The 22,388-nt window shown below is 34.9% G+C and overlaps 1 protein-coding gene and 1 non-coding gene across 2 annotated transcripts in view; both read left to right on the top strand.

Annotated features, from left to right (window-relative positions):
• Window positions 1–22,388, top strand: part of LOC101739209 (receptor-type guanylate cyclase gcy-28) — a 59,642-nt gene that overhangs the window by 28,640 nt on the left and 8,614 nt on the right. The window contains exons 6-15 of the mRNA XM_021351008.3: window positions 304–413; window positions 3,353–3,541; window positions 6,022–6,157; window positions 7,555–7,646; window positions 10,049–10,086; window positions 13,597–13,723; window positions 17,364–17,540; window positions 19,567–19,743; window positions 20,287–20,443; window positions 21,122–21,280. Of these exons, the coding sequence (XP_021206683.1) occupies window positions 304–413; window positions 3,353–3,541; window positions 6,022–6,157; window positions 7,555–7,646; window positions 10,049–10,086; window positions 13,597–13,723; window positions 17,364–17,540; window positions 19,567–19,743; window positions 20,287–20,443; window positions 21,122–21,280 (1,362 nt within the window). The remainder of the gene's footprint in view (window positions 1–303; window positions 414–3,352; window positions 3,542–6,021; window positions 6,158–7,554; window positions 7,647–10,048; window positions 10,087–13,596; window positions 13,724–17,363; window positions 17,541–19,566; window positions 19,744–20,286; window positions 20,444–21,121; window positions 21,281–22,388) is intronic.
• Mir2821 (microRNA mir-2821) lies at window positions 1,744–1,830 on the top strand. The gene has a single exon (NR_107407.1). It is a non-coding gene; the product is annotated as a microRNA mir-2821 (primary transcript).

The following is a 22,388-nucleotide window of genomic DNA, read 5'->3' as shown; positions in this document are numbered from 1 at the left end:
ATATAATAGTAAAATAATAAATAATATTATAATATAATATATTTTTTATTAACGTTTTAAATATAAACTAGTGTTTTTTTTTAAATAATGCATTTTACAAAAAGACTATTAGTATATGTTCTAGTCAGAATTGGACATCATGTCGAAAAAAACATTTTAGCCATCGCATCATTCCGTCACATAAAAAGAGTTCACTTAGTACACGGAAGTCACAGCTGGCGAGACATTCATCTTTTTTAAATGTGATATTCAAATTCTTATTTAATTGCTATAATGTATTAAGAACTAAATTTTATTGCGCAGTTGTGATTTTGAGTGTACGTGGATCTCTTGTACGCGAGTTCCTCTTGGCGGCGCACGCTCTCGGCATGACGCGGGGAGACTGGGCTTTTCTCGACGTCGAAATATTTCAGGTAAATATTTTAGAATTCAATGTTAGATGATCTTACATGATAGTAGCTGCAGTATTAAAGATATTGCTGTCCAATCCGGCCTTTTTTTTATTGCTTAGATGGGTGGACGAGCTCACAGCCCACCTGGTGTTGAGTGGTTACTGGAGCCCATAGACATCTACGACGTAAATGCACCACCCACCTTGAGATATTAGTTCAAAGGTCTCAAGTATAGTTACAACGGCTGCCCCACCCTTCAAACCGAAACGCATTACTGCAGAAATAGGCGGGGTGGTGGTACCTACCCGCGCGGACTCACAAGAGGTCATACCACCAGTAAGCCTCCTTTAGCTTCAACTTTATTTGCAATTGAATCCAGATTTATCCAACCTACGGTCAAACGTTCGTAAGGACCGTTGAAGTCAGACAGACAGCGCCCACGCCCTAAACTATAATCCACACTCATATAGCTTTATATGGTGGCGAGAAGCCGAGAAATCTGGTATTTAAATTCGGTTACTTAGTTTATTGTTCAGAATTTGTTGAATAAACTATTTATTCTCTACAGATTTCGCTAGTCGTACATCTATATATTAATACGTGAAGCAAAAACTTTGTATCCCTTTTTACGAAAATTGCGCGGACGGAGGAGTATGAAATTTTCCACACTTATAGAGAATATAGAGAAGAAGTGCACAATGCTACTATTTTTTTTAAATAATGCATAAAAGATACATTAAATCAATAAAGAAAACATTACACACACTACATACCATGTATTTGACGCACACACGCATGCATACTAAGTATTTATTGTAAAACTTTTGTTCTTGACGTCTGTGGTCAAATTGAGAATAGATTAAATATTGTTTGTCTGTAATAATATTTTTTATAGTGTAGTCTTGGCGAAATTTGTGATTATAGAAGTATAAAATACAATCATAATAGTGTACAAATTTACAATTCCAATTAATTATAGTCGAATTACGACTACTGCGGGACCTCTAGTACAATTAAAACTTCTTTCACGGTTTAATCTCGTGTTGTCATTCTATTATTTCGGACGCTTCGTATACTTTACAGTTTTCGTGGTCACGGACGACTAAGTAAAAAAAAAAAAAAACGCAAGCTTAAACCGTAAAACTAGTCTTAACCATTGACGATCACTGTTGATTGTAGGTCACATGTGCACCCTACGTGGCGCACTGAAGTAATCAGGCCGATTTCTGTTACCAAGCGCCTGGATTACCTAACTTTGCTTTATTTTGTTTTAGTATTTATGTATGTTTTAGTAGTTTATGTCTCTTAGAAATAGATTCATTCTCAGTATCTTTGGATTCGTTGTTCCCAGAGTCTAGTAGATATTCCGGCGCTTTAGTAACAGAAATCGATATAATTACTTTAATGCGTCACGTAGGGCACCGGTGACCTACATGACAGTCAAAGAGTTAAATATGGTTGAATAAAGTTATTGTTGTCTAACTGTAAAAAAACTACAAGATAATTAGTATATATATTTATATAATTTGCGTAATTACTGGTGGTAGGGCCTCTTGTGAGTCCACGCGGGTAGGTACCACCGCCCTGCCTATTTCTGCCGTGAAGCAGTAATGCGTTTCGGTTTGAAGGGTGGGGCAGCCGTTGTAACTATACTTGAGACCTTAGAACTAATATCTCAAGGTGGGTTGCGCATTTACGTCGTAGATGTCTATGGGCTCCAGTAACCACTTAACACCAGGTGGGCTGTGAGCTCGTTTATCCATCTAAGCAATAAAAAAAAAGTAAAAGAAAACATGCAATTTTAGAAAGAGCACATACAAGGTAGATTGAACAAAACCTTGGCCTTCAGAGCTAACATCAGATAGAATCTCCAATAGCTCCGCTGCGATAATGAGACACGGTCAAGCTTATTTGCAAACTTTGATAGAATAGTTACGTATAGCTAGCTTATCCAATTCTCTAAAGCTACTAGTATATTAGTTTGCTGATCTTGAAACTTTTGTTACTTAAAAGAATGAACAATAGTGCTCTTCGTTTCATTTCCTGGAATAGAACCTTCGGATTTTTAAGTTTATTTTGTACAAAAACCTCAACAGGAAGAAACAAGAATCCTATTCTATTGAGACTATTACAATACTCTAAATTTATATTTCATACTATGTCCTATACCCCAGCAGAGGGTAATAGGAAATAATGATGATGATGATGACTATATCGATACGATCGATACGAGGGTCCTTTTAATAAACGATAATTATTTTGTAATAACTTCTTTCAATTAGTTTTTCACTAGCTTTGTTCCTATTGTTATATATTATATTACTGTCCAAAATCTGTAATTCATTCTACAAGGGATTTATAGCATCATTTTAAACTTACACGAGATATGCCTGTGTAACTTCGGTAATAATTCAACGTGTTGCTCTAGAATTTTGCTAAAAGGAAGTTGAAAGAACGTCTTGGCTACAAAGCAAAACAGCCTCATGGTCTATCCAACCGGTACTTTAGACATGCATAGTTTCGGAACTGATAAAATATGAAACGGAAAAAAAATACATCAGTTTTCATCTATACATATAAATAAAATTGGAGTATCTGTTTGTAATATTGAAATAACGGCTTTTTACTACATGCATATGAATATGTATACGGTACATACACCAAAATAACATTTTTTACAATTTTTGTCTGTCTGCTTGTTTGCTCCCGCTAATTTTTGGAACGGCGGGACCGATTTTGACGGGACTTTCACTGATAGGTAGCTGATGATATAAGGAGTAACTTAGGCTACCTTTTTAGACTAGCTTCGCCCCGCGGCGTCATCCGCGGTACGACAATAACCGCGGGTAACATCGCGGGACTCAGCTATCGCTTCTCTCTTCTTAGTAATACATAAAATCAAACAAAAAAATTGTGTTCGAACTCATATTCCATTCTCGGTTTGCTCGTTCTATCCGTAGGGGGAATATTGGGGGGAAACTGGCTGGGCAGCGGGAGACAGCCGGGACGCGGCTGCACGTGTGGCATACGAGGCGTTGCTTCGGGTGTCTTTGAAATTACCTACTGGCGATCGGTTCGACGACTTCGCTGATGCAGTCCGAGCTCGGGCCAGACTGGATTATAATTATACGTTTTCAGACGGTGAAGAGGTTTGTATAATGTGTGCAATTCACACGTGGTAGAAGTGAAACCTTCAAAAATTAAAATACAATTATCCTAAATGTCTAAGTATATCGACGCTTGAAAGGCAAACGTGACTAAGCGACAATGCGTGAACTTTACAGTAGACTAATTTAAAGTTGAAATACCTGAAAAAAAAAAATATTTTAACGAATCTAGCTGTAGGTTTGAAATGATTTTAATAGACCTAGAAATTTTTTTTTTTGCGCATCTAACATGGTTATTGCCTATCATTTATGTACATATAAAGCAGTTATTGTCGCTTAGTCACGTTTGCCTTTCAAGCGTCGATATGTAAAATTTTGTCATTAGTAAATAATTGTAAATCATCTTTTATAGTATGATGTAGCGCGCCCTCTGTGAATTGATACTTTAACTTCACGTATAATGTATTCTATCTCATTTCTATCTCGCCGGCTGAATACTATACATTTACGTGTTTGTATCTCTATGGACTTATTTTTTCGTTTCATCGAGTTTGAAATCACAACGATTCTAAAGAAGTTTCACATCAAAAAAACATCTATGAATTTCTATTCCAGAGTAATATAGACCTTGATTACCTCATAAGTATTTGAGTGTTCGCATTCGGCTGCACATTTAGGGAGCAGTGTTTGCAACGACTTTATACTGTACTGCTTTATAAAATGTGTTGTAAGAATATAAATTGTAATACTTAGCGTGCGGTTATATATTCGTAACGCTTCGTTATTTTCTATTATCAAAATGATTGCGAACAAAAGTGCTGTATTTTTTTGTTAATTATGAAATAATACAACTTATTATTCATTTATTATATTATATTGGAAAACCTAAAGAAAACAATTATGATGTTGATCGAATTTTCTCTGAGACATTACAAGGTCTCACAAAGAAAATTAAAATTCATTTAATGTTTTAAAGGCTCGTAAAGGTCTTAAATTATCTCCTTCTCCGTAGTCTGAACATAAATTCAATTAGAACAAGCGACGGGAGAGCGCCAAGGGCCACATTGTCATAATAATATATCTTCCATGATGCACTATTTATTACTGTCGTTAGTTTAATCTACATTTTATACAACTTTTCGCATAAAAGCTAGAGGGCTTAAAGGATTAGAAGCAATCGTTTTTATCGTTGGTGCCCGAAGGCGGATTAGCTTTGTGAACAGATCGAGGGCTTGGAATAAACAAACTTAAACCTTGAAAGTAAATTCTGCCCTTTAATGGATAAATTAAGGGTTTTTTTTTTGTAATCAAAACCGAACTTCTGAAGCGATTATCATTAAGGTCATGTGGGTCGAGGTTTCCGCGATAATCTATAATCACTTCTTGGATTCTCTTTTAATTCTTTTGTTTCGGAAACATTTTTCAGCTGCAAAGAAAAAAGTAGCTGATATTTTCAGTGAATGAAATGGCATGTTTTTGTGAATTTAACCGAACTTTACTATACTGGTTATATAACGTCTTTTATTACAGTTATCGTTTAAAATGTGATTCATTCTTGTGTAAATAAAATACGGGCTTGCAAAATGAACATTCGCGCTTATTCTAATTTTATTATAATTTAATTACAATTTGCCATGCACGGGGCTAAAAGGCAGGAACGGAAGAGAGGGTTGCCAAGAGCAAATCTTAAAATTAGCAACTTAGTAGGACTTTGGTGTTACCATTACAATTTTACCATAAAATTCTAATGTTCATATTTTGATTGAGCACTCTTAAAAAACATTCACTGCGTCAATGTTTATTTGAAATTTGACGAAAAGAAATTTGATAAGAATTGCTGCTGGCGATCGTTTGAAGTGGATTTCTTTTTGATTACGATAATCAGTTCTCCTTAACTGTCTATTTTGACAGCTGAAAAGTAAGAATAGACTTTTGTTTTTTTATTGTTTATAAATGTCGGAAGAGATCGGTTTCGGAGTGCGATGCTTGAAATTCTTTGTTCGTATCGTAATGAAGGTGCGGCTTCGGTCGGATTCAGAAAGTTTATGTATTTACGGTATTAGACGAGTTCAGAAACTTCGAATGTGTATTAAAATATACATAATACATTCGCGTAAAATTATATGAGTTGCCCTGAGACCCTAATATCCCTAGATATTATGTCGGTGGCCATTGCTTTTGCCATTATTTCTACTGTTATCAATAATGGGAGACTCGTAACTACTGTAAAGAGTGCTAATGGGATACCAAACGTCGGATTGCCCTTATTTTTTCTAACCTTGGTGTATTTCTTTAAGTAGGTTACATATCATATTTAAGACAGAACAGTCAATTAATAATTACCTAATCCTTTGCTTGTCTTGTTTCTTTTAGAGATCTGTTTTTTTTTTCTTTAAAATATCAGTAACAAAACAAAAGAGATATAAACGTAAAATGAACTAAATCTATAGGTCTTACGCCTTCAAGATTAAGGTCGAATTTTGATAGTTCGGTGAACGCCAGTTGTTTTTTTTAATCAATAGGTGAACTTCTTCATCGGTGCGTTTTACGACGGCGTGTTTCTACTCGGGATGGCCCTGAACGAGACATTGACTGAAGGCGGAGACATCCGAGACGGAAGGAATATAACTCGGCGTATGTGGGGCCGGGATTTTTATGGTACGAATCCCGCATTCTTTATAGGGTAGCAGCCGGATATTCTACAGTACCCCGGGGAAAAGTAATATTTCTTGTGGGACCGAACGATGGTTAAATAAGTTTTTTATTTTTATTTCTTATTTATTGCTTAAATGGGTGGACGAACTCACAGCCCACCTGGTGTTAAATGGTTACCGGCCCATAGACATCTACAACGTAAATGCGGCCATCCACCTTGAGATATGAGTTCTAAGGTCTCAGTATAGTTACAACGGCTGCCCCACACTTCAAACCGAAACGCACTACTGCTTCACGGCAGAAATAGGCAGGGCGGTGGTACCTACCCGTGCGGACTCACAAGACGTCCCACCATCAATAAAACAAGTTTATGTCTTGCAGGAACATCGACATAGAATCATAGATGTTTTAGTATACTCGTTAAGTTACGTGATGAGTATACTACTCGTCACGTAACACTAAGCCGTAAAAGTCATTATAATTACGTATATTTTTATTATTAAAATTCACTGTTGTCATTTAATAATCATGGTTTTTATATGTAACGATTTACATATTGGTTTATTAAACGCAAAGAACCCTCCTATAACACGGTGGATTCGTGTCGTCCCACGTAAAGTCCCATGTTATGCTAAACCGTGTTATATGGGACTAGAAGCCAGTACAAAAGGGAGAGTAATATTTCTGAATGACACATCTCAACTATGCCTGTATGTAATATTTAACCGATTATACATAAAAAGTAGGCATTAAAATTTAGGGTTATTCCCATAGTTTATAATGTAATTTTCTAATTAATTTTAAACCAATTAAATTCCTGTTATCGTTTTGTAGAAGTACTGTATTTTAAGAGGGTTTCGGGGATTTTTTTCTTTTTGTGTTAGAATGGAACCGTGTTCTAAAATATAGTGTTATAGGAGGGTTATCTTTACTAAGCTTATGTCGAACACAAAATATTAATATAAATCTTATACCTTTAAACGAGCAATTCTTGTATATTAATATATATATGTATATAATCTGAATCTCGAAAACGGCTCCAACGATTTTAATAAAATTTAGTATACAGAGGGTTTCGGGGGCGATAAATCGATCTAGCTACGATTTATTTTCAGAAAATGTTGTTTTATTCGTGTTTTCAATAATCAACTCTTCCCGACATCTATTGGCGAATAATAATACTATTTTTCTTAATTGAGGGCAACTAATCGCTTTAAAGACACAACAAGATGGCGTTATCAAAAAAAAAACCTAGCAAAGCTCGGTCATATCGGATATGTGCTTGTGACTTCAAAGCTAAACCGAAGTCTCAGCTGTCAGTCTGAGTATTTAGAACGGAAATACATTCTCCCGAACAAAGTTGAATATTGAATGAATGAATTTTATTAATATTGTAATAGGCATCACTGGACACGTCCGTATAGACAAAGTAGGCGACAGAGATGCTGACTACGCGATTTTGGATTTGGATCCGGTCACCGGGAAATTTGAGGTGAGTAATTAGATCAAGTGTACTTACTCTCTACTCCTTTTTATTATGGGAAAGTAAATACTGTCAAAAACAACGGCTCTAATGGCCCAGTTTTTGTTTGTTTGTTTTATGCGTGAGAAATATCTATTGAAAACAGTTATTATATCCATAATAACTGTTTTTCAATATTGCTAAAATATAAATCGTAAATAATTCGTTTGAGTTACGTGAATAGTATACTAATTAGGTACTTACTGTACATTTATTTTATTTATTTTTATAAATCGGTGTTTTAAATACCTAAATAGAATTTTGTTGTTCTAAAATATTGAGTGTAGTAGAAAAGTTAATTAGAATATGTAGTAGTATAAAAGTGAAGTAGCCGCATAGTAAAACGTAACGAAAATGTACACAAGAATGAAGTGCTTCGTGGAAAATCGTCTAGAAGCAAATAAAATTGAATCCTCTTTGTACTCGTAATTTGGTGCTTGGGATTGGGTTATTGGATTATTTGTTATATTTTCTGAATGTTACACGGGTGCCCTGGGGAATTGTACAAGGTGAAGCCGTCATCTTACCATTGACTCACGTCATCAGAGCTCAATTCACTACTTCGAACCGTTTTTAGTGCGACCGACTGTGATCTGAGAAATATTCATTCTTTAGTGCTCAATCAATAACACGCAGTTGTTTATCGCAGACTTTGCAGCTCACCACGGGACTTCAGAATTTACGAGCCACTAGATTCAAGAAATTCTGCTCGATAGTGATTTTTTTGTAGACGCAAAGACTTTTTTTGTAGAAAAATGATTTTTCTAAATTTAATCAGTTAATTCGTTCTTGTTTTATACAATTTAATGAATGATGTGATTGTGGAAATTTGGTAAAGACTTAATTTTTTATTTTTGGTAAATATTTATCTATATATTAATACGTGAAGCAAAAACTTTGTATCCCTTTTTACGAAAATTGCGCGGACGGAGGAGTATGAAATTTTCCACACTTATAAAGAATATAGAGAAGAAGTGCATAATGCTAATATTTTTTTAAAATAATGCATAAAAGATACATTAAATCAATAAAGAAAACATTACACACACTACATACCATGTATTTGACGCACACATGCATGCATAGTATTTATTGTCAAACTTTTGTTCTTGACGTCTGTGGTCAAATTGAGAATACATTAAATATTGTTTGTCTTTATTTTTTTATAGCGTAGCCTTGGCGAAATTTGTGATTATAGAAGTATAAAACACAATGATAATAGTGTACAAACTTATTATACAATTCCAATTAATCATAGTCGAATTTCGACTATTGCGGGACCTCTAGTTTATTTAATACGTCGAAATTTCAAATCCAAGATTTTACTTATGCTATGTTATTATATTGTTATAATAGTATATTGTTAGCTCGCACGAGTGGGTACCACCGTCCTGTATATTCCAGCCGCGACATAACAAATGCTATAATACACAATTGAGATTTCTCAAAACACAAATAGGGTTTCACTTCTGATTTGCATCAGCTCCGGTAACCACTTTGCACTAGGTAGGACGTGAGCTCAGTCACTCATTTGCGTAATAAAATAAAAAATAGGTTTTGATATACTTAATCAAATATTATTCTTCCATTGAATATTATGGTAAATAAAGTTTATATACCACTATGAGTATATTCAACGAGTTTTAGCGTTAGAATAATAAGTTGTAATGTCTTTGAATGTCTAATGATATTATTGAAGTCAGCTAATTAATTATCAGCTCGACGAAGCATTTTACGTAATTTATGTAGAAGGGTCTAGAATTTATTGTTATTATTAGTTGTTCCCAGAAACGTAAAGAGTATTTTATTATAACTTTTAGTCACTGTTTACTGTACACAGAAGATTAATTAAGTTTCTCACTCCTTTAATACATATTAAATACGGTTTACGTAATACAAAGGCGAGATTGATACATAAATGCGATTTCTTTCAGCAAACCATAAAAGGTATGCAGAAACGAAAGAGCTTAAAAGTGTATAAGTTTTCAACTATAAATAAACACATTCATACTTGTGGCGTTTAAGAACGCACATTTTTATGATGCGTAAGTCGGAACGCACGAGAGGTGGGAAAAAGAATATAGTCTGTGACACGAGATCTTTTACCGCCAAAAAATTTAAAATGTAAAAATAATTTATAATGTGTTTAATAACTAATATAATGTAATAAATTAGAATTGTTTATGCCGCTACAACAATAAAATTTCTATTGTTTCAACTGTGGTGTTAATTACATAAAACACGACTTTACGGCAAAATACAGAAGGGACCCTATATGAACTTCCTCATACTTATATGTATATTCGTGTATATTCAATATGTTCCCATAGGTAATATTGAGGAAATATAAATGCTTTTTAAATGCACTCTAGGTTGTGGCGTTCTACCACGGTCTGAACAGTAGCTACAAGCCGGTACCTGGTAAAGCCATCCACTGGCCGGGAGGTAGGCGTGGACCACCGCCTGATACTCCAAGATGCGGGTTTTTGGGCACCGATCCTACGTGTCAGGGAGGTAATTAAAAAAAGATATATTATATCAATTTGTCCTTTAAATCCTACCCTGTACAAAGGTTGGAAAAAAAATCCTATATTTTTTTTATGAAATAAATGCAACGCTACGATCAATATCAAAATATAACGACTATTATACGCGCTACTTATTTTCTAGATGAACGGTACGTTATGTTCTCTTTTGTATCCCTGATTTTTTTTTAATGTAAAACTCATGATTATCAGTTACGACGTGAAAATGTAACAAACAAAAAACAAAATCACCTATGCACTTAAAATATTAATCAGTGTAGAGCAAAATAACATTTAAAAGTAAATGAAGTTTAAAAACAAGAAAAATCACGCTTAATCAAACAGAATAGAAATAACCATTTTTTTTATATCGTTGCTTCTTTTATTTTCCCTACCTATGCTGATAGCCTTGAGAGGCTATTTCAGCTTCACCCTAACGTGTGTAGGTGAGCTCACGGGGCTCAAACCGGAGTGTTGCTAACACTGACCCTAGTGCTTCGCAGAATTTACCATCGACTGGTCAATATACTGAAGCGAAGTTATAAAATTTTTGCATTGTCGTTGGTACTTGATGCGTGAGCATACGTACAAAGAAACATGCGTACCAAGCCAATAAAGCGTATTAGAAATAATTGGTTTGAATGTTAGACTGATTTTTTTTTAATACATACTTCATGTCTACATATTGTTAGACTTATGACGAGTATCTAAGGGTGTTAGACCTGCTATCGCAATAAAAAGTATTCAGACTAATAATGTCCTTTATGATGTCGCGGCAGAAGTAATTTGATAAAATTCAGTGGGCCTGGAAATATGAAATCGGTTTTAGTGATCTCTTGAGCGCTACTATATTCTTAGGCTTGGGATATAATACCTTCTCAATCGCTGCTTCTAGAAGGTACGTAAACTATGATTTTTTTTAGCAAGCATTAATTTAAAATTATATCACGGTGATGATTTCTTTTATGTTTCATTAACTATCTTCTCAATTTTTACTACACTTCTCGATGCTCGGTTTTCTAATCAAACTACGTTTTTTTTTTATTGCCCCTGTAGGCAGACGAGCACACGGCCCACCCGATGGTAAGTGGTCACCGTCGCTCATGGACGTCAGCAATGCCAGGGGCAGAGCCAAGCCGCTGCCTACCATGTTTTATATTGTTTCGTTAATTTAATTAAAGATAATTAATCGAGGATTCACAAATTCGGGCACTTCCTGAAATATTCAATGGTAACATTTGCACAATGGATTTCAATTAAAACGTGCAAAAGTTACACGAAACTTTAAATTGAATTCTCGAGCGACCCACGTGTAAGTTGGTTGTTGTTATAATACTTGATCATGATAAGACATTGTCAAATTTAAATCCCTTAAGGAGGTCGGCAACTACTCGACGAGATTGGAATAAAGTTTAATCAAAAACGAATTTCGAATAATCGAATTATAAATATACAAGAGTTCTAAAGTTATTTTTGTAACATTATATGAGTTTTTTTTTTTTCATAAATGGCTTATCATTTTTTTAAGTTTTTTTTTATTGCGCAGAACGGTGGACGAGTTCATAGCCTATCTGGTGTTAAGAGTTTACCGGAGCCCATAGACATCCATAACTTAAAAGCCGCCACCTACCTTGAGATATGACTTCTAAGGTCTCAGTTTTTACAATACAACGGCTGCCCCACCCTTCAAACTGAAACGTTGAACTGTTTCACGGCAGAAATAGGCAGAATGGTGGTACCTACCCGTGCGGGAGGTCCTATTACCAGTAATTACGCAAATTATAATTTTGCGGGTTTGATTTTTATTACACGATGCTATTCCTTCACCGCGGAAGTCAATCGTCAACATTTGTGAAGTACTTATTTCATTAGAAAAATTGGTACTCGCCTGCGGGATTCGAACACCATTGCATCGCTCAATACGAATGCACCCGACGTCTTATCCTTTAGGCCACGACGACTTGATTAATTCATTAAAAAATGTTTGAACGCTCAATAGTTATATATTAGGTGTTTACCTACGAAATTACCATTTGGTATACAAAGAATTAAAGTATTTTCTTTATAAAAAAATCGTCTATACATCAAAATATGCACCAATGGTATCGATGCATCTCCGTGATAATTCTTCAATCCTCTGCTTGAAGAAATCAGGTATATGTGAGCCAACAAACTCTTTAAAGGTATTTTTACTGCCTCTTGAGTACTGAATTTTTCCTACCAAAAAATTGTCTTCATTTTCGAAAAAGTAGAAGACTGTCGGCGCAAGATGTGTACAGTGGATGACGCAAAACTTCTAATCGAATTTTAAAATAGAATACCATATTTTTCAAACAAAATTAATTTGAATTTAGAATCTATAGCTTAGAATCTAACATAAATTTCTTTATTTATGTATTTAGAATTTATATGTCTTTGTAATAGTTAAAAGTTAAATGGAATTGAGCTCGGCGATTACGGCATTATATATTTGTTATACTTAACGGTGGTATGTTATATTTGGACGCTGCTCACAGAGGCTCAGACAGTCATAATATACTGTTTCATTGGTCTCGCTGTGTTCTTAACGTTTGCCGTTACGGCTGCGTGTGTAGCATACAAGTAAGTTTAATTCTATAACTATTTATACATTGGAATTTTTTTCTTTTTTTTCTTTTTCTTAGATGGGTGGACGAGCTCACAGCCCACCTGGTGTTAAATGGTTACTGGAGCCCATGAACATCTACAACGTAAATGCACCACCCACCTTGAGATATAAGTTCTAAGATCTCAGTATAGTTACAATACTTATTGTTACCATTCAGTTTTCTAGTAGATCCTGTTCTAGCGATCGGGCGTCTTATCAGGGCGCACGGGTAGGAACCACCACCCTCCCTATATCTGCCGCGAACTAGTCTTGTAATCCAGTTTAAGGGTGCAACAGCCAATAATATAGTAAAATTCAGATACGGTCCCCAAGACGTCCGTTACTAGACAAAATAGTAAATTAAAATAGTATAAAACATAGTTATGTGAAAAGGCTATTCTAGCCATACATTCGAATTGGGTGAATTTTGATGACAGACGCTACTGAATTTCCATATAATTTTCAGTAGGCCTACTTAATTCAAGAAAACTCAATAGAATTGCAATTGTTCGTGTAAACTTAAAAAGTAGATTGTTTCATAAAGCTTAAACAAAAAACCACAGTGCGAGTTTTTTAACGTTCTCGATAGCGTGAAAGTTAACTCAAATTTGTATTGAGTGGGAACGTTTGCGTACGTTTGCCGCTAGGGGCGCTGTTAGGGGAGTTAACTTTTACGCTATCGAGAACGTTAAAATAACGTACTAAGCACACCGATATAACCATCAAAATGTACGGGTGCGTTTGTGTATTAATATAATTTCGTGAGTAGGCAGGCTCGAATCGACGCGGAGTTAAACAACATAGCGTGGAGGGTGCGCCCTGAGGAAGTACTCGTCGAAGTTGGCACTGGACTGGGGGCGAGCCCGGCCTTACACAACATCAACGAGGTCCTTAAGGTAAAGTGATAAAGTTCATTATTCAAAATTATATTCCGCTGTAGCCCGTAGGATTGCTTGCCTAAAATTCCAACCTCATACACCGTATTTAATTTTATACTTAAGGTTCGAATATTTTCTTATTAATTTATAATAGAATATACGATTTACTTACGGAGTTATCAAAAATCTACGCAACATTAACGTATAAAACAAGAATTATTAATAATTTATTTGGAAACAAAGATGACAGCGGTCTGATATCTCAAAATGATTGAGAAAGTGGTAGAAATCAGCGTACCTGCTCCTTTCTTGTATGTTGGTATGAGCTGAAGATATATTTTAGAGGTTGCAACAATTTTCAATTATAATAATAATTAGATCAAGTATTTTTAGTGTTACTTCTGCGCGAATATTGTTTTTATATAATTTAATAAATAAGAATTACAAACAGAATATTTCATTAGCACACAGCGCCCGTAAAATTCTACGCAATTAACAGCAATAATAAAACAAAACAATGACATGTTCGTTAGCCTTTTAATTAATTAAAATTATTGACTTGCTTCGTAATTGTGTTATGTACAAATTGAGCGCTCCCCGTGTGCTATTACAGGGTTGTCAATTTTGTTATTAGAATAACAAAAAATAAAAAATGTAAAGATAGTTTATTGAACATAAAAAAAATTATATTACGCTGAAACCCTGTTATGATTTTCGATTTACGCTATCTTTCTTGTGTTATGACGTATCTTTTTCAACTTCTTATGCTAGGCAGCGTTACAGACGGAGGCGTTGTTAATTTTTCTTTTCGTGAGCTAGATTTGAAAAATGGTATAGCAGTTATACAGTGGAATATTCGATCTCACCGTCAGTCGCGAAAATCTATGGGTTCTGGTAACCATTCATCTTCATCTCCACTCATCATCGTCTACACTCATCATCGTCTTCACTCATCATCTACTTACAACACTAATAAAAAACAATTTGTCAAGATAATGCCAACCTTAACATAAGAGACCTTTTCAAACGCGTTTGTTGTGTTGTCGTTTTCTGCTCGTGTCAATCACACTTTTATTGAATTACACAAAAAAATACAAATTTCGGAGTAAAATGGCGAAAAAATACTTTAGTATTGAATGTGGAATATCAATAAAACATGGATTTTCATAAAATTTACTATATAGCCTAGCCTTCACGTTTTAGATGTACATGAAAAATGATTTTTTTTTTAAGGGATTTTATGACCTGGTAACTAAGACCTTTAAGTCATGTCTTATTTTAATGTATATTCATATTTTTATGAAAAATGATATTATGGAGTGAAATGAAGTGAAGATGATTAATTTGAGACATTAATCAACTGGGATGAAATTAAATGAAATGAAATGAGATGATATGGGATGAAATAATAATATAGTCTCAGTAAAATGGTGGTCATTTACTAAGATTTTTTCAGTGGACTTTTTGGAGGATCCCGAGAAGTTACGTCCAGCGGCTTTATTTCATTTTCCCACATTTGTGCACTTTCACAGATATTAAACGGTTAATAAACCACCATTATTACACATTTAAACCCGAAGATACACTAAATAGACAAAATAAAACAAATCACACAACTTCACTCCTCGCGTTCCCGCCAAAAAGTCCCATGAAAAATGAAAAAAAAACTGAAGCACAGATAAAATACATTACAATGACATTTGAAATATATGCAATTAAATTTGTATGAGAACCCGTTTGTTTTGCATCGTAAGTTTATAATTAAGTTCGCAACGAGTTTCTACGCCATCACAATAATTAAATATGTACTAAAAGAATTAGTTGTGCATTTAAAACCGTGACCCTATTACAGTGCTTTTTCGCAGAAATACATTTTCATAAACAAAAGCCTTTGTAAATTAAATTTTAGGAGTCTGAAACCTGATGATGTACATTGATAATAATTGAAATATATTTATCGAATAAATTTGTTATTTGTTAGTAACATCTTTTTTGGAGAAAATAACGTCAGGTCTTATTATCCAATATTATATACCAAAGTCACACATGCTGACCTCTTACAAAGCTGATCAGTTTTTATGATTAGGCACGCGTCTGTGAGGGTCAATGTACGTACAGTCATGATATTGACGAGTCTGATGTATCGCACTCTTTTATCTAAATACATATATACGATGAGACGACATTATTGTTATTAGGTAAGCTTTATTATTCGCAAAGCTTATCATAGCTGTTTGGGGGTGTTAGCTTAAATGCCATCAGAAAATTTTACTAAACATCGTAGTGATCGTAGTATCTTCTTATACCCACAGATATGCGGCGAGCGCGTTGTTCTATCAAATTGTTATATTATATTTACAATCATTAGTGGTAATCGAATTAAAACAACAGTGATTGCCGAAGACTTTCACGATCCAATAATTCAAATAGCTTGCAAACTAGAGTTCGAACAGTCTCCAGGCCATTTTATAAGCCGATAATTTCGAGTGAATTTTTGTATGCTAAACACTTTTAAGCACTTTTAAGCCCCAGTTTTTGGGGATTTGCCGAACGCGACACCTGTGGGTAGGGTTCAGAAGAGCTCAAGTATATCAGCTATCAGTTCGGGTGAAACAGTATTTATCTTCGCTGAGTCTTATTGCTCCCCATGGTGGCTTAGTAGTTTCGTGTGCCGGCCATGCCTTTGTATATCTCGTGCGTAGGAACAAACACAAGCTTGTTGTGCCGATGAGTAGGTTACATAAGATACGAAATTCATTCGGGTGTTTGTCTGTGCGCCTGTACAACAAAATCCCACAAGATGTTCAGAACCTACATATACATAGGTTTAAGAAAACTATTAAAGAACATCTGTGCAATAAAGCTTACTATAAAGTCAATGATTATCTAGAAGATTGCACAAAGTGGGAATGAGTTGCTCGCTCCGGGCATTTCAATATTGTAATAATTGTTATGTTATTATACTCATGTAAAAATGAATATTTAAAAAAATGTAATATTAAAAAAATAATCTAATATATAATAAAAAATAAAAACATGCCCGCTGAGTTTCTTGCCAATTCTTCTCAGGAAGGAGGCTAGTTCTTGTGAATTGGCGGTAGTTCTTTTGACGTTCAACAAGTATGTACTTTCATTTATGTTAAATAAAAAAGATTTGATTTGATTTGATTTGCGAAACGTGTTAGTAGTGTAACTATACCTAAATATGATCTTACGCGATGACAAATCTCTTCAAACTTATATGCTTATGTAATATGCTTAAACGATATTTCAATGAAGAAATTACACAGTTCAAAAATAAAACACTTTTTTTTATTGCCTGTATGGGTGGGCGAGCTCACAGTCCACCTTATTTACCGTTATAACTAGGTATACCTACTTGAGACCTTAGAAATTATGTCTCAAGGTGTGTGACGCATTTACGTCTTAGATGTCTATGGGCTCCAGTAACCAATTAAGACCAGGTGGGCTGTGAAATTGTCCATCCATCTAAGCAATAAAAAAAAAACCTAAAAGTAAGTAAGACAGTAAGAAAGCAACAACGGAAAATCGTCATCTCTTTGCTTATGATACTATGTACACATATGGACTTGTTGTTGTCTGAAATAAATAAATCATTCATTCATTCAGTCATTCATTAAGGTCTACGTTTATTTAGCTTTCATTGAGCTGGACCGCAAGAGGAAGTACAGCAGCCACCAGTCTTACTGCATCTCCATCGGTCACTCTGTCTTCGTTTACCGTCGGCCTCTACAAGGGCAATAGGGTTGCAGTCAAAAAAATACACAGAAAGAAACTCGACTTGAATAAAAAACTAATCTGGGAGATTAAACAGGTACGCCAAGAATTTAATTCTGTAATAAACCGAAATTGAATTTTCAAGTTTGACTTGTTTAACGCATTTCATGGCGTAGAACGTTTTCACGTGTGTGAAGATATTTTCGTAATTTCATTTCGCTTTTTGAGATCTAAAATACATCGTGGCCTAAAGTTTTTTTTTTATTTATTTTTATTACCTATGCCGATAGCCTTCAGAGGCTATATCAGCTTCACCCTAACGTGTAGGTGAGCTCACGGAGCTCAAACCGGAGAGGTACTAACACTGGCCCTAGCAAGAGCAGTGCTTCGTAGAATCTACCGCCGGATCGGAAACGCGACCTACTGAGAAGATCCGGTAAGAAACTCAGTGGGCTGTGTCTATGGGTTAAATCGCTCGTCGAGCCCTTCGTCGCAAGCGACGGGTTCGACGAGGACGGTGACCGGAGCCTGAAGCATAAAAGATTGGATGTACTCGTATCGATGTGATCATACAAATGATATTGTGTGCATGCACAAGTATAGTAGAAAAATAATATTTCAAACCTTTAAAATCAATGTTTCCACCAAAGAAATCATAGACTATCAATTAATCGAGTTTGCTTAAAAATAAAAAATAAAATATCTTGACAAAGTCGAAACGCAAATTTCAAAGTTTGTTGCGATTTATATTTCTAACAAACAATAATAATAATAAAAAATTAATGGCTACAAAGCTTTCTCGAAGCAATCAACGCTAAAAGAGAATAATAATTGACCTTGAAAATACATTTGAAAACACTATATTTTTCTAAGAAATTTGGGCCTTATTTAATCTTTATTTTTCTACTTTAGTAACTTAACAATATCACTTTTTTTTTTCTTTTTTCGCGATTAGATTCAAAATCGTTTTTACGGTTAAATCTCGTATTCATTTCATTTAAATGTGTGTGTGTGTGTGTGTGTGAAGTGATAGATTATTGTTATCTGCTTATTAATAAATGAATTGAATTGAATTTTATTACTTTACACTGGTACTTTACGTGGTACCACTTATACGTGGTTCATATAAACCTATTAATGAATTTATTAATGAATAGGTCTGAAGATTTTTTTATTTCCTGACATAGGCAAATGAGTTCAAGGGCCGAACTGATATTAAGTGGTTAACAGAGCTCTTAGATACAACACGCACACAGTCGGGCGACAGCGGCAGTGGTTTGGCTGTGTCCCTGTCATTGCTGACGTCCATGGGCGACGGTAACCACTCACTATTAGGTGGTCCGTATGCTCGTATGCCTACAAGGGCAATAAAAAAGCATTATGATTTCAGGTGTGTTAAGGTGGATAGTTTAGTTCGTCTATAGAAAAAGTTTTTTCCTCATTTAAATAGGGTGGTGTTCTTTTAATAGTCATAGTCAATTTAGCATTGTGAAAGACACGACCATTAGAAGTTGTGTTCTTTACAAGTATTTACTGAGTGTGAGTATTGCTGACTTAATGGTGCAGTTGTTAGCACTCCTTACTGTTGCCCCGAGGGTCGTGGGTTCGATTCCCACATCGGGCAAACATTGTGTGGTGAACAGGTTGGTTTGCTCTTTATCTGGGTGTTTATTATCTATATATGTATTTATTTAAACATGAATAAGTATGTTTATAAATCTCTGGTACCCATAACATAGGGAATCTTAAATTGAGGCTGGTTGACCGTGCGTGATTTGTTCCCATTTTAATATGCTTTTATTAGCTTCAGATGTATTGTATGTAACGGAATCTTTGAACATGATTTTGACCCCTTCAAAACGTCGGATTAACTCGCAATTTGGTATACTTATTAAGGACCGATGACAAATCAATATTAAAAAAAATATTGAAATTCAACTAAAAAATGAAAAATAAATAAGAGGTTAAAAAAACTAACGAAATACGCTTTTATAAAAAATCCAACTAAAAAATAGAAAATAAATTTTAATAAATTTGAATTAAAAATAGCGTAAGATTATTTTTTTTTATAATTGTTTGCATTTGATTTAAGCACGTGTATAATGGCAAAATCTTTTGATCAGGCTCGAAACGTTTCCCACGAGAATACGGCACGTTTTATCGGAGCCTGTGTGGATTGTCCCCTAGTCTTTGTGCTCACTGAGTATTGCCCCAAAGGATCCCTGAAGGATGTACTCGCTAACGATGAGCTACAATTGGACTGGAATTTCAGGACTTCACTTGTCCATGACATTGTTCAGGTATGATTACTTTGTTGGATCATCCGCAAAGAATTCTAAGTTTGCGGTCAGAAATTTGTTTTAATCGCCGCCGAGGGCACGTTAATTTAAATATTAAAAGTTCTGAAGGCGCTTCTTTGTTTAATGGTTGGTTAAATTCTTTTACGCTTTCTGTAATAGATAGAATAATAAACGTTTTATGTAATACTAGCTGACCCGGCAGACTTTGTAGTGCCTCAATCGATAAATAAAAAACTTAAACTTTTGTATAAAATAAACTTAAAACAAACAAAAGGAATCCGTCCGACGGGGGACACATCAAAGGAAAAACACAATTGTTATTTTTATTTAATTCCCAGCAGTTTCATATTTATCTACTTTTTAAACCTTCTCTGGACTTTTACAAATAATTCAATACTAAAATTAGCCAAATCGGTCCGGACTTTCTCGAGTTTTAGCGAGACTAACGAACAGCAATTCATTTTTATATATAGATATAGATTGTTTAGATATAATGTTGTTTAGACTTTGACTATCTTTTCACTGTTCAGATTTGGTTTTTAGGGAATGTGCTATCTTCATGGCGGACTCGGAGCTCACGGGAAGCTCCGATCTTCGAACTGTCTCATCGATGGACGTTTCGTGCTCAAGATATCCGATTTCGGACTTAATGCGCTTTGCACGCCAACAGATTTGATCAAGGACGACATTTATTATTACAGTAATTCTTTTTATTTATTACTTAAAACACATCGCGAACGTAAAGAAGAAATGGAATTATCAGTCCTTACTACCTTTAGTCCTACTAAAGAAATATATGAGGCTCGAAAACGGGGCTAGTGTAAATTTAGAGGGACCTATGTCTAGCTGAGGACGATGGGGCTGATGATGTTTGGTGATCCAATACGGTCCTTGCCTGATTTCGGCCATGGCGACCTTTTCTACTCAGTTTGTTATTGTCACGGTGTGCTTGTGTATGGCTAATATAGTCGATCTTGATCCTAAGCCTTAGTGCACAATGTGGGCACTTCAGCACACCATTATGATAATTGTAAGAGGTAGAACAACACTGACGTGATTTTAGTTCACCGAGTCTAGCATCTATGTTATCGAATAGAGATTAAACTGGTGGTATACTATTGGTATACTTCTTGTGAGTCGGCACGAGTAGGTACTAATATCCTGTCTATTTTTGCCGTGAAGCAGTAATGCGTTTCGGTTTGAAGGGTGGGGCAGCCGCTGTACGGTAAAAATTGAGACCTTAGAACTCGCATCTCAAGGTAGGTGGCGGCATTTATGTTGTAGATGTCTATGGGCCTCTGTAACTGCAGATGGTCTGTGAGCTCGTCCCCAATATAAGAAATTTAAAAAATACTTATAGGCAAACTCGTGTTTTTAGAATTGCTTTGGACAGCACCTGAGTTGATAGCTGGGAGCGTTTACCCAGGGGCAGTCTCTTCGCTGAAGGGGGACGTCTACAGTTTTGGAATAATATTGGAAGAGATCGTCGTCAGAGCTGGACCTTTCCACCATTATACTACAACTGTGTCCAATAAAGGTTAGCGCCGTTGTGAATTTTTTGACCTTTTTACTTTTGTGAACTGGACGTGACATGTGTATAAACAGAAAAAAATATATAAGAAATTAAATCGATTTATATAATAGAAGCACCAGTTTACATAAAAGAATTACGAAAATCTTTTTTTCGTAGAGAGAGTAAGAGTGCTGAGGTAATAATACACACATTAAAACACATTACAAACATAAAAAAAGCCGATTTGAGAACCCTTTCCTTTTTTGGAGTCGGTTAATAAATACTCACTATGGGAATTATTTTAGGAGCCGACACGACATTAATCTACTAGCTAGTAACCTGTTAACGAAATAATCTAAGTTTAAGTATTGTCCTTTTAGTAAGTTGTTATTTAGTGATTTGAGCTTGTGTTCCTCTCGAGCGTAGTTTCCGTGCAGCAATGGATATGTAATTGTGTTACATTACGTGTAATGTAACAAACAACAAAAAAACAGTGAAATATATAAAATTTTGGAACATGATAATTTTATTGTTTACGTATTAAAATTGTCAACTCTATTACATATGCAGGTGTCTATGTTATTATGCATGAATGTAATGGAATCTTTCGCTACATCTAATCATCAAATTTGTCAAACTGGTGTTTTTCTCGCAACAGTTTTATAATACGGTATTCACTGTTGATCTGAAGAAGCTGGAAGATGATAGTGAGGCCCTTAGAAGGTTGTTAGTAAACTCTTCAGTTTTGAACTCGTTTCATTGATCTAGTTTTCTGAAGAAGCTGTAACGTTAGAGCGATACCCTGGGATCGTTGTTAATAAACTTTTCGAGTTTGAACTCATTTCGTTTGCTTTATCGAGTTCTAGTCATAAAGCGTGTTCTATCGTGTCTTAAGCTAAATTATTTTATACTAGCGACCCGCCCTCGCTTCGCTTCGGAAACATTAAAAGACACACGAAACCAAAAAAAAAAATTAAAAAAAAATTAAAAAAAGTAGCCTATGTTCATCAGGGACAATGTCGGCATCCAATGGAAAAATAATTTTTCAAATCGGTCCAGTAGTTTCGGAGCCTATTCGAAACAAACAAACAAACAAATCTTTCCTCTTTATAATATTAGTATAGAAGTATAG

Source organism: Bombyx mori, chromosome 19 (assembly GCF_030269925.1).
Source record: "Bombyx mori chromosome 19, ASM3026992v2".
NCBI lineage: Eukaryota > Metazoa > Arthropoda > Insecta > Lepidoptera > Bombycidae > Bombyx > Bombyx mori.
Note: the sequence above shows the minus strand (reverse complement) of the source record. Positions and strands in the feature narration are given on the sequence as shown.